This window comes from Seriola lalandi, unplaced genomic scaffold (genome assembly GCF_002814215.2).
Source record: "Seriola lalandi dorsalis isolate HSWRI2012SDOR001 ecotype SW California unplaced genomic scaffold, Sedor1 jcf7180002054954, whole genome shotgun sequence".
Taxonomy (NCBI): domain Eukaryota; kingdom Metazoa; phylum Chordata; class Actinopteri; order Carangiformes; family Carangidae; genus Seriola; species Seriola lalandi.
Window position 1 is genome coordinate 1,588,983 of NW_019525505.1, and position 12,873 is coordinate 1,601,855.

General features: G+C 47.2%; 1 protein-coding gene across 3 annotated transcripts in view; it reads left to right on the forward strand.

Moving 5' to 3' along the window:
* Positions 1-5,440: 5,440 nt before the first annotated feature.
* cica (capicua transcriptional repressor a) overlaps positions 5,441-12,873 on the forward strand; it is a 37,547-nt gene continuing 30,114 nt past the window's right edge. For 2 of the 3 annotated variants that reach the window (XM_023394820.2, XM_023394823.2), the window contains exons 1-2: positions 5,441-5,624; positions 9,156-12,856. In XM_023394820.2, coding sequence (XP_023250588.1) covers positions 9,359-12,856 — 3,498 coding nt within the window. In that variant the 5' untranslated portion in view covers positions 5,441-5,624; positions 9,156-9,358. Of the gene's footprint in view, positions 5,625-5,780; positions 5,852-9,155; positions 12,857-12,873 lie in introns of those variants that run through there. The other variant, XM_023394822.2, reaches the window with a different exon arrangement.

Consider the following 12,873-nt stretch of genomic DNA (forward strand, 5'->3'; position numbering starts at 1 on the left):
ATTCTGAAGAGGAGAATAAAAGTGAAACAGCAGCCAGAAAGATAAGAAAAGTGTCACCACTGTCGCCATTTTTCCACACAACCCTCTCAACAGTCTTCACATCTCTTTGTTGTTTGTTTCACTTCAAATAACCAATATTGAGAACGGAAGACATTGGTGATTATGGGATTTCAGGCTTGTTCTAAATCAAGCAATAAAACTTTATTTCTATAGCATCTTTGATACAGGTTATTAGTGCAATTCTGAATGAGTGACATGCTGATAATAAGACAATAAGACAAATATAAATAATAAAGGGTCAAAACTAATACAGAAGAAAAATACAAATGACAAAAGTAAAATAATAAAACTGATAACCATTGGATGAAAAACAATAAAAAGTGCACTAGAAAAAAGGCAATAAAACAATGAGGTAAAATGTTCGATAAAAATTAAATAACAGTCTTTCAACACTGTAGTAAAAAGCTAAGCTACAGAGGTGATGTCAGGTGGCATCAGGAACAGGGAAGTAAATAAGAACATGATGTGCAGCAGGTGGAGCGCGTTCAGCGTTCATCCAAACAAATACAAATATCATTCATATCAATTTAAATCTTTTAAACAATTCGTAAGAGGCTTCTGACAGAAGGACGACAGTTAATACGAGTGAAAACAACGGAGTAAGTGTATTCAAGAGAAGTAAAAACTTTGATCTTATCACTTGATTTGAAAGCTAGCTACAGTAGAAAGATAATATCAGGTTGTTCTTTTTTTTCGCTCGGTTCACTGCTGCACAGGAAGTAAGCATTGGTTTGGTTTTTTTTGCAGGTGATTACCAATAGATACATGGAAAAACAAATTATTTCTAACTATAGCATTGAGTGTTTTGTATCTTCAAAATCAGAATCCATTACCTGGTCTCTTAGTTTGTAGACGGACCCTAACGCAACAAGTGGAAGAAAAATCTCTAATCTCTAATCTCCTTCTTCGGAGCAAAGCAGTGATGAGAAACCAAAAACAAACTAATCCATCATATATGTTATCACATCTCATTAGAAAACTCTTGGTGCCATTAAGGTTCATTACTCTCTCCAGAACAGCAAGCAAGGAGTTTTATTACTATTGGCCGTTGTTTTTCTCCTTTACTGGACTCCATCTTTCTCTCAGGGTCAGACGAGTCAGACCACGTCTCTCGGCCAGATTCAGGAATTCCTTCAAAGATCAATTTACATTGACGATACAGATTCTCCAATTAATCCACCTTTTTACCCACAGTTCTGTGGCTGGAGCGAATTCTTGTATTGTAGACTAGATTTGAGATCACACTCCTTCTTTAGAGCATCATCTAGCCTTTTATTGGAGCTAAATGATGTCTTTGTAACTATATTGTTGTTATTACATGAGGTCCTTGTATAATTACTTTGAGTGGCATAATTTTCAGTTCAGATGTAGAGCAGAGTGTGATTCAGTAGTTTAGACCTGAATCCAGACGTCTTTGTCTTCAAATAAATAATCCAAACGGAAAGCTTGCCTTTACTCACCATGAGCATGAAATTAAACAAGACAAGTACAGCATTTAAGTACAAGTTTGAGTGTTTCCATTTTATGCTATTTCATCTGCTTCAATACAGTTCAGTTTTACTCCACTGCATTTATCTGACAGGAACAGGCACTACTTACTTTGCAGAGTAAGATTTAACACAGAAAACAAATGACCCATAAATACATATTTACAAATTAAACTACTCAGTTGTATATAAACTAATCAGAATTAACTCCACATTAACCAGCTTCATATAAAATGCTACTTATGATGGACTCCATATCTGAATTTTTCGAACTTTACAGTGGCCTCAACGCTTTCTAGACTAATTATGGACCCCACTTGTTGCATGCTGTTTATAATGCTGAATTTGTCACTTGATCTTTTTTTGTGTTTGTGTTTTTTTGTGTTGTATCAATGTTTTTACATTATTGCTATTTTTTTTCATCACTTCTTCACCATTTTGATTTTTAAAAAAACAAAACTCAATAAACATACTTTGGAAAAAAATGTTTCTTAGTCGTTGGAACACCTCTAATATTAATACAATAATGTAACAGAATGGATATAACACATACAGTATAATATTATAACCCTCTGAAGGGACAGGGTCATTCTGCATAATTAGCACTTTGACTTTTGATGCTGTAAGTAAATTTAATACTGTACTTGTAATATAATATTTTTACAGTGTTTTATTACTACTGTTAATCTTAGTTTTTCTTCCACTTCTGCTCAGTTGTTCTGGAGCTCTCGACCACATCACACAGTCTTCATCAACAGACTGAGTTACCATGAAATTTCTCATGATTCTGAGCACCTCTAAGACCTTGACCTAATAGTTGAACTTGACAGTTCATTCCTGACCTTTGAAACAGCAACGCAATCTAAACTCAAGGTCCACTTATTCGATTTTTCTGTTGCTTTTGACTGAATCACAAAGTCCTTGTGACATATAGTTATGAAGTTGATGAAATCTTTATATCATAACCCTCTGAAGGGGGCGGGGTCATCCTGCATTATGAGCACTTTGATTTTTGATGCTGTAAGTAAATTTAATTTGCAGTGTCTTATTACTACTGTTAATCAATCTTAGTTCTTCTTCCACCACTGCTCAGATCTGCTGGAGCTCTTCACCACCACAGTCTTCATCTGCAGATTGAGTTTGCTCAGTCACCATGAAATTTCCCATGATTCTGAGCACCTTTAGAACCTTGACTTGACAGTTGAACTTGACAGTTAATTTACTGACCTTGTATAGATATAGACTTACTTTATTTATCCCCTAGGGGAAATTCAGGTGTCCAAAAGCTCATTAGTAGTAATAATAATAATAATAGTTAATAATAAATAATAAACAATAATAATTAAATTAGTCCACTTCCTTTGGCTTAGGTGTTAGAGAGATAATTACACAGACAGCGGCTGCACACTCATCTCAGGTTTCATCATTCACAGCAGGTGTAGGCTGTTAAATCTACTGTACATCTACTCAACCTCAAAACGTTGGCCGGGATGGAGTGGAGTGGAGCTGGTCTCATCTGGTCCATCTCTCGCTCTCGCTTTGTTCTTTTTTTAAAAACACACACACACTTGAATTAGAGAGTGTTAGAGTGTTGGGTCAGGCACAGTGCAGGGTCCCTGGAGCTGTTTAGCAGTTAAGTGGCCGTAATGCATTTAGTGTAAAGTGACTGGGATTGGGGGGCTTAGCCGCAGCTCTCCGCCTCATTCTTAGAAAGTGCTCAGAGGTGCTAATACCAGCCGGATTTATGGTGCTCATTCACGAACAGCTCGACTTCTTCTGCGGCAAAGAGTCACTCTCAGTTTCTGACACTACCTCTCTGGCCATTTCTCTCCGTCTTTATCTCCCTCTTCCTCGCCGCCTCTGTCGTTTTCACGATTCATGTCTCGATTTCTCTCAGTGCAACAACCTGTCTTTCACAATTCACTTCACTGTCTATCTCACTCTTAAAAGTCTCCTTCACATCATCATTTCCAGCTTCATTCTAAAGCTTTTCTTAAATCTGGGGTCTCATTTCCCTCCCTCTCTCTAATGTCTCTCGACGGCGCCTTATGAAACCAGCCGCCCCTCAAAGTTGCCTTCTCTCTCTACTCGCCCTACATTTCTGAATACACACTCGTCTGTGGTGAATGAGCAGTCAGTTAGGGAGAGACAGAGACTGCAGTGCTTCACTATCAGGGATGTGGAAGATGTCTGGAGATCCCACTCACTCTGCACTTAACGTGTGAGTGTGTATGGTGCATTTTTACAGATTTATGACTCACAAGTTGTACATGTTATGCCTGATAAAATGTGTACGCTAAATACATAGATTTTTGCATGCGTGTGTGTGTGTGTGTGTGTGTGTGTGTGTGTGTGTGGAGGGGTTGCCTGTAGAGTCTGCACAGTGTACACAAAAGTGTATATATGTGTGTGTCTGGGCACAGTATATGTGTGCTCCAGCACATCTTATGTAACGCACAGGCATGTTATAACTCCACTGTGCCTGCTGTGTGTGTGTGTGTAGGTGCTTGCTTGTATGTGTGCGCCCAGTTGTGTGTAGCTGTGGTTAGTGTACCCGTTTGCCTGTGTGCATGTGTGTGTGTGTGTGTGTGTGTGTGTGTGCCAGACAGACTGCAATGCCGCAACCAGCTAGCTCTGTATCATCATTGACCAAACTCGCCATCTGTGCCTGTAAGCTATAGAAACAGCGTGTCGCACTGCTACACAGCAATCCGCACACCATTTGTGTCTTATGAAATCGCAGCAGGATGCCACTGTGTTGTGTGTGTGTGTGTGTGTGTGTGTGTGTGTGTGTGTGATGTACACGCCTCTATCTGTCAGTGTATGTGTGTTTGTGCACTCACGCATGTTAAACTGTGTGTGTGTGTTTTTTTTTTAGCCTGTTTGCATGTTGGCTTGCACTCTGCCGTTTATTACAGCCTGTACCTGCTCTTACACATTCGCGTGTGTTTGTGTCTGTGTGTGTGCAGGGAGGCCCACTGTGTATATGGGTCACTCTCTTAGGAACCATAATCCCACAGTTTGGACTCAACTTACTCACTGGGGTTTCACTCTTCCTGTTTGGCCAAGCTGATGGCAACAAGCATAATGACCTCACCACAGCACTCGGTCATTGGCCTGCAGACCCCAAGCCTCTCAGCCAATCGTGCGCTGCTCTGGTGACGTATAGTCTCCAGCAGCTGTCCTGATTGGCCGGGGAGGCGGGACTAAGGGATGCTCTGCTGGTTAGAGCACCTCTGATTAGCTGGGATGAGAGAGAGAGAAAAAGCATACGTATTTGGGAGTTGGTGTTCTTTGTGGCTCCTGTTGAAACTACACTCAACCTGTGGCTTGTATGGATCAGAGTGTAGAATACATACAGTATAGATGCATGAATATCACATAGAAAGTTAACTAGTGCGATTAAAGCTGATTTATAAGTGTGAGTTGCTGGTGTAAAACATGAGACAGCTCGGGATGTGACATCTTGATCTCTATTAAATTTGATAATGTCATGTCAGAGCTTTTTAGTCCAGCAAAGGAAGTCTAACGTGTTCTGAAAACACAGTCCTCCCCTCCTCAATCTCTCCCGTTTTCAGGTTTGTAGACAAATGAACGAGGGATGACAAGAAGCAAAAGAAGAAGATAGAAAGAGAGGTTTCATTGCTGTCCTGCGTGCCTGTATAAGTCACGGACATACCCACAGCGGAGCCCGATTGGCCGCCGCAGCCTCGCTCTCCCAACAGCTGTTCTGTGTTTTCCCACACTGTGATTGGCCACGGTGCGCCGTCGATCAAATTTACTTTGACGCGTGGCTCCGCCCCTGCTCTCCTTCTTCCGCATCCTATTGGCTACTGTACCCGTTCGTGTTCCGCGATTGGCCGCCCGGGCTGGTTGTCAAGGCTTTGGGGCTTCATTCACCATTTTGCGACTGTAGTGTAGAATATACAGGGCAGTAGTTTTTCCTCCTTTTAAGTTGCTTTGCCGGAGAAACATGAACGGCCGCTAATTGGCAGCTGCGGACGACTGGCCACCCTGCCCTATTTTACCCGGCGGACTCAACAGAGAAACACACCGGGGTACTATATATTAGCTGTGGTGAGTATAAGCTGCCCACAAATCTTTCTCCTGCAGCACTGCAGTGGAGGCTTGTTGTGCTTTTTCTCGAGCTGCTAACGTTGTTCACGTTCACCGTGGCTATAAACAGTGTAAGCAGTTGAGCTGATCAGCATATTTTCCGATATATCTGGGCGGCCTACGGAGAGGAGCAGAGGGCGGATTGGGTGTCTTCTGCGAAAAAAAAGGGAGCGGTGCGGCTAGACATAGTGAGCTTGAAACTTTTCCACTAGAAATAAATTCAACGCCATAACTGCCGCTGGACTTCCGAGAACAACTGTTATTTTTCCTGCGTTGTACAAAAACCTCGGAAACTCCTCGCTTGTCATTCCTCCTCCTCCTCTCTCTCTCTCTCCGTCTCTCACATTGACATTTTCTTCCTCTTTTTCATGAATCAACGTGGCTCTTTGAATTAATGTGTCTTTAGGGCCTAGTTTGTGGCAACATACTGACACTTTTCTCCCTCTTGTATCGTCGGTTGCACTAATGCAAATGACGACGGGTGGTCAATACAAAGTTGTCCGGACAGCTTTATGTGTGCGTTAGGACGACTGTCACTTTCGGATGGGCCAAAACGACTGACTTTTTGTCTGCTGTGTGTGTCTGTGTGTGTGGTTGACAAAGTTAACGTGTTCATCTGTGCGGGACATTGTACCCTGTCATGCAGCAACGGGGAATATGGGTCGTATTACATGGTATTAAGGATCAATATGCCCGTTAAACCGGTTATTTTCCCGGTGACAGCGAGAGGGAGATCTCCAAGCGGCCTTGTGTGTAGTAGTTGAGGCCTGGTCGCTGCACGCCACGGCCTGCTGCTGTGTTGTGGAGTAAAACTGGTAGTAATCGCGGTACTACGAGGGCTTGACACATACACGGTACTATCCAGCTAAACCAGAGGTGACGACATCAGCTCTTGTAGTTTGCATTTTGTGCTTCAGACCTGGTCAAGATGAAGTTAACAGCTGTTATCTACTCTGGATTATGATTATGTCAGTATATTTATACACCCAGGCCTGTAGATAATAAAGCACCGTAGTAACCCTGCAAAACTTTTATATATAAAGCAGTTTGCTGTGGGTCAGAAATAAAGGCCTACAACTAAAAATTATTTAGCAGGTAAGGACATAATGAACTGTAAAAGTTAACCACTGTGGGATTATTATAGTGAATTTATGGCACGGTTGACAAACATTTGTATAACTCCTATACAGTTTTGTATGCACAAGGCCTGTATGTTCATAGGTAAAACATTATCAAGTTAACTCACTCTAAACTTGGTATAATAATCAGTTGCATGTCACTGAAGTTATAATTAGTTTGTTTTAGCCCAGTTGTGGTTGATAAAGGGATTTAAAGTGTGACCTAAACTTGGACAATCGCTCAGTTAAACAAAATTATGCAGCAGTTCATGTTTTTGCTCACCTCACATGACTTAAATCAGCTTGATGCTGCCTACGGTCATGTTTACTATGTATTCATGTCAGTGTATAGAAGAGGGTAAACACTGTTCTGCAGCTGAAATATGACTGAACTTATTACCTTGCTCTGTTTGTACACCCAATAAGCAGAAAGCGCCCGGCTTTGATCACTGAGCATGAAACATAGGAGGCTCAGGCCCACTATAGCTCCCATATGGGCTTCTTTGCTCCATATTTCACGGAGGGGTGTGCGAGTTGCATCAGTTTGTCTTTAAGCTGTTATCATTAGGCCCATGACTCTGACACCAGCTGTTGTACACAGTGCACTACTGAGTAAACACACGTAGCATACCACTATCGTGACCAAGTAAGGCAGGCTGCCAAATTATTTTATGGTGGCTGCTCTACGGCCGTCTGTCCTAAATAGGGATTTACATAGGACACAGTGATGGCTGTGAGCTCTCCAGCTCTCTGTGTGCACTATCAACTATCATCACATAGATGTTTGCTGTGTGTGTGTGGCCTTGAGACAGGCGGCACTCATCTCTGAAAATGGATTTCTCTCCAGCCGATATGATGTGGCAGATATTAAAAGGACTTGAATGAATGTAAGCTTTCACAGACGAGCGGGGAGGCAGCAAAAGGGAGAAGAGACAGGCAGACAGAGAGAAAAAGACTGGTGGGAGGACGAATGTAGAAACAGGGACAGACATGTGCGTTAACAGTCAGTGAAACAGTCTCTGACAAGTAGACGAGCCTAGTGGTGGTTGATAGTCATCAGTCCAGGAACACTTTGGCAGTGGATATCACAGCTGCAGTGAGAAATTTCAAAAAAGAAGATGGGGCATATTGGTGGTGGTGGTGATTCTCCCTCTTATACACTTGTTATTAACATCGTATCTCTGTGGAGACTCTTGTATTGGAAGAAATGAGGCAGAGCACACAGCAGTTAGGACCTGAGGCGAGTCCCACGCGAATCAGCCGCACAGCAAACAAACCAGTTAAATGACAACAGTCCCCCACCCCCCGTTCAACAAGTCAGCAAAATCAATCTGTTTTACTTTTCTAAACTGAGGCAGAAGTGTGAATGAGTCCGGTGTGGAATAGGAGATATTCTGAATGACTCTGGCGTGGCTAGGAAGAGTGATACTGAATGACTCTGGTGTGGAATAACAATTATTGGGAACAACTCTTGCTTTTCTGGATGACTGCAGCACAAAATGAGGATAGAGACTAAGTGGAAGGAGAGGAGAGAAAAAGAAAGATGAGAGGTAAAAATCGATATTTGAGAGAGAGAGAGAACGCAGGCAGGGGATAAGAATGAACGTGTGATACTAGCAAAGAGAGAGAGGGAGGAATAAAGTAACGGGAAGTTAGGTAATGGTCTTCCACAGGAAATGGAGTTTGTAGGGGCGGATTGACTCTGCTTTGAAATACATAGATAAAGGTCGCCACCAAGAGAGAGAGGGAGCAAGAGAGAGAGAGAGAGAGAAAAAGGGAGGGTTTCAGTATGCGAGTGAAGAAGGAATTCCCCCGCCTCTACTGCCCCGGCCAAGAAGTAGTGTGTGTGTGTGAGAGGAGTGCATGCAGAAAGGCTTGTCTGGGCAAATTGCAAAGTGCTCCTCACTATTTCCATACAGTGTTGTAAGCTTACATTGTGTTTACCGTACAATATGGCCTCCTGTTTTCATTATGTACCTGGTATGTCTGCAGGCCTTGTGTAATGTGAGTAGAACCTGTTATGTAATGAATTAATGTGTAATGAATTTGTAGATGAGTCATGTTCATTACTACTCTAGTACGATGGTGCATCATTTAGCAGGGAATACATTTCTTAAAATTAACGTTTAACTGTTTATTACGGTTGTTTTGTATGACGCCTGTAATCACAAGGTCCCACTTTGCTGTGCTTTTATTTTGAATTACTTTGATGCCACTCGAATCTTTTCACAGATGTTTGATTTTGATTCAGTCAGTCACTTTTCCTTTCAAAGCCATGCAGCTAGTAGCTATCCTGTGTGGTGAATAGGCTTTGTGCATGTCTGAATATGTTTGCCACATGAGTAACCCACACTCCCTGTTCCTTTTCTTTCAGAGTCTCTGGAATAAGGTGGGCAAGTGCCGAAGTCGCGCAACGAAGACAAGACAGGATGAGAGAGACAGGAGGAAAATAGTGCAAGAGGAAAAGGAGGGGAAAGAAGAAAAAACTAGGCAGAGCAAGAGGGGAACGCCAAGGAGAATCTCTGGGATAAATAAATAAAAAGACTTGTTTGGAGAAAAGGCAAGCTAGATGAAAAGATGAAGCCGATTAAAAAGCAGGGCCGGCGCTCTCCTCCTTCCACTCGGGCCAAAGGGGGAAAGCGTCGTGGAGTGGGGGACGCCCCAGAGGGAGGAGAGAAGAGAGACTCAGATGAGAACAGAGACAGAAGCAGATCACCACAAAACCAAACTTCCTCCTCTTCTTTTTCCTCTAATTCACACTCAGAGTCCTCCCAGGCCGACCCAATCAGAGCGCGGGACACTTCAGACAGGGAGGGGCTATCAGAGACGACGGTGTCGCTTGTGATGGATTCTGAGAAGTTGTTGACATCCTCGGATGACAGATCAGGGAGGTCAGCTGTGAGCAGCGGGAGCCACAGTGACAGCGGAGGCAGCAGCTGTAGTAACAGCAGTACACCGAGCGCCAACAACAGCCCGAACCCCGCCTCCAGCCGAAAAACCGCCACCTTCAAGGCCCGTGTCCCCAAGAAGAAGTACACCTCTGAACACTGCTTGTCTAACACTGCTGGTAACCATAGCAACCCTGCCTCCAGCACGCCCCCTCCTCTTCCTCTGAGCAGTGGGGTCCTCAACCACGGGTCAACAGGTTCAGGAAGTGACATCAGCATCTCACACCCTGATGGCGGTGGTCAGAGTCGGAGCCTGATGGACGACTTCCAGGTCAGGACTACTGGCAGGGAGGGGACTCAGGACAGCTCCCCAGGACCCCCCACCCTGTCGCTGGGAGTGGAGAGGGAAAGGCCTGGAGGAGGGGAAGGGGTGAGAGACGCAGAGCGAGTGTCGCCCAGCCCCCTCCCCCGCTGCTCCTCGACCGACACCGCCAGCGAGCACTCAGCTGATCTGGAGGTAGTTGGCGACACGCGTGCCCTCACACAGATGTCTGCACACGCACCATCCAGTCTCCCTGACGCACTGTCAGACGCCCTCGCCAAAGGGCTGAAGAATCAGCGTGTCCTCGCCCGCCAGCTCAGGAGGAGAATTGACGAGGAAGGAGGAGGCGAAAGGAGGGATGAAGGAGGGATTTCAGACCTGGTGTTCCGGGCTGGGGTGGTCCGTAAGGTCAGCGGCGAATATGGAAGCCTGGAGGTGCAACTGAATGGGGAGAAGACGCTGTGTCGTTATCCGTATCGCCATGACAGCCCCCCAGGGGTGGTGGACATTATTCTAGATGCCCCGCCGCCTGGTGTCCATCCAATACCTATTGGCACCCGTGTCTGTGTACCGTTTGGCAATGAGGAGTGCAGCGAGGGCCAGTGGCAGTGGTACCGAGAGGGTGTGGTGACTCAGGTAGACACTCACCCTGCAGTGGCCAACCGCTACCGTGTCCTGCTGTCTGAGGAGAGGGCTCACTCTGTGGACGAGGAAGAAGACGGCAGAGGGGCAGCTGGTGCTACTCAGGCGGTGTGGGTCTCCCGACAAACACTCCGGCTTCTGGTGCCACCTTGGGATCTGGATTTGCCGACTGGAGGAGGACGAGAAGGGGAAGACGGGGTCAGAGAAAAGGAGAGGGAGCGGGAGGACAGGGAGGAGATGGACGTTGAGCAGGAGGTGTGTCGTCTGAGCCGGGGGATGGCTCCAGGAGTGGGCTCAGTGGGGAGAGGGATGCCCTACCCAGGCATGGTCCCTGTTTCGTCCACATTGGGCCACAGTATTACCTCCCCAGTAACTCCGGCGTCAGTCCTCAGCCTGGCTCCAGGCCGAGAGTGGGAAATTGAGAAAGACTTGGAGAGGGAGAGAGACCTCCAGAGGAAACAGGAAAGAGAGAGGGAACGAGAGCGAGAAAGGGAGAACAGTGTAAAACATCAGCAGCAGCAGCAACACCACCCGTACATGCCACTTACCCCTGAAGAAGACATGGAGGTGTCCCACTTTAACATGGTCCCAATGGGGGCGATCATACCTGGGGCCAAACCAATGGCAGTTCCCCAACACCGCCACATCGTCTCTAAGCCCCCGCCTGGCTACCTCAGTCCCCACCTGTCTGTGGTGCGGGGCATCGGGATCCCCTCCGCCCACTTGGCTTTGAACCCCCATCCCCCTCCTTCACCTGTCCTGTTAGGCCTTGACCCAGCAACCGCAGCAGCTGCAGCAGCTGGTGCTGTCCTCACCACCCCCCAGCTCCCTCCTCTCCCTCCCATCTCATCATCCACTGCGTCCTCCTCCAGAGTAGAGAAGGCCTCAGGAGGAGGTTCTTCCAGCGGAGGAGCAGGTGGCGGTGGATCCGGATCAGGTTCGACCTCCTCCTCTTCCTCACGTTCCCGCACCCCGCTGACAGCTGCCCAGCAGAAGTACAAGAAGGGAGATGTGGTGTGTACGCCAACAGGCATCCGGAAGAAGTTCAACGGGAAGCAGTGGAGGAGACTGTGCTCTCGGGAGGGCTGCTCCAAAGAGTCCCAGCGCCGGGGATACTGCTCCAGACACCTCTCAATGAGGACCAAGGAGATGGAGGCCAGTGGAGGCGGCCGGGAGCGGGGCGGAGCCAGCAGTACAGGGACCCTAACGCCCTCTGACCTCCGACTGGGAGGTGGGAGAGCCAGCTCAGAGTTCGACTGGGATGAGACGTCACGGGAAAGCAGTGAGGCCAGCAGCCGCGGAGGAGACTCCCGTCCCCGCCTTGTCCTTCCCTCTCTGCTCCCCCAGGACCTCTCTCGTTTCGACTTTGATGAGTGTGAGGCAGCAACAATGTTGGTCTCCCTGGGGGGCTCCCGCTCAGGCACGCCATCATTCTCCCCCATCTCCAACCAGTCGCCCTTCTCCCCCACCCCGTCGCCTTCACCCTCTCCACTCTTTGGCTTTCGCCCTGCCAACTTCAGCCCCATCACTGCTCCTGCCTCACTTACACCACGCCGCCATCGCCAGCTCAGCGGCACTAAGATGGGCACACCAGGTGCTGAGCGAGAACGCCACCTGTCGGGGATTGTGCCCACTTTTCAGACCAACCTCACTTTTACTGTTCCCATGAGCCCCAGCAAGAGGAAGCTCGACACCCACCCACCCCCTCCACTGCCGACAGTTCAGGACTACCAGACCAAACCTGAGCAGCAACAGCTTGTGGGTGTAGGTGGGGGGTTGGTGGGAGAGCCATCCCTGGGCCACAGCCCTGCCGCCTTCAGAGTCCTCTCCCCCCAGAGTCAGCCGACAACTCCCTCCTCACTCTCTTTTCCCCGGCCCCGTAGCGCCACCAGCAGGCCACCATCATCAGCCGCTTCCACGCCTCCACCAATGCTGGTCTCTCCCACCCCTCCCTCCCCTCTACCCCAGGAACCCTCACCACGGCGCATCGTGCCCCTCCGTGATTCCCCGGTCATCGTACGCAACCCGGATGTCCCCTTGGCCAAGTTCTCTGATGGCCCATTAGGAAGGAGAGAGAGAAGCAGGTCCAGGGAGCACAGCCAGCCCCAACACACTGCTCCCCCCGGCCTTCAGGCCCCCGTCCCTATCAATGGGGCCACCACCAATGGTGCAGTTCTTCTGCGCAACCCCACATCAACACTTGTCCTGGTCACCTCCAGCTCGGTAAGAAAGACACAATT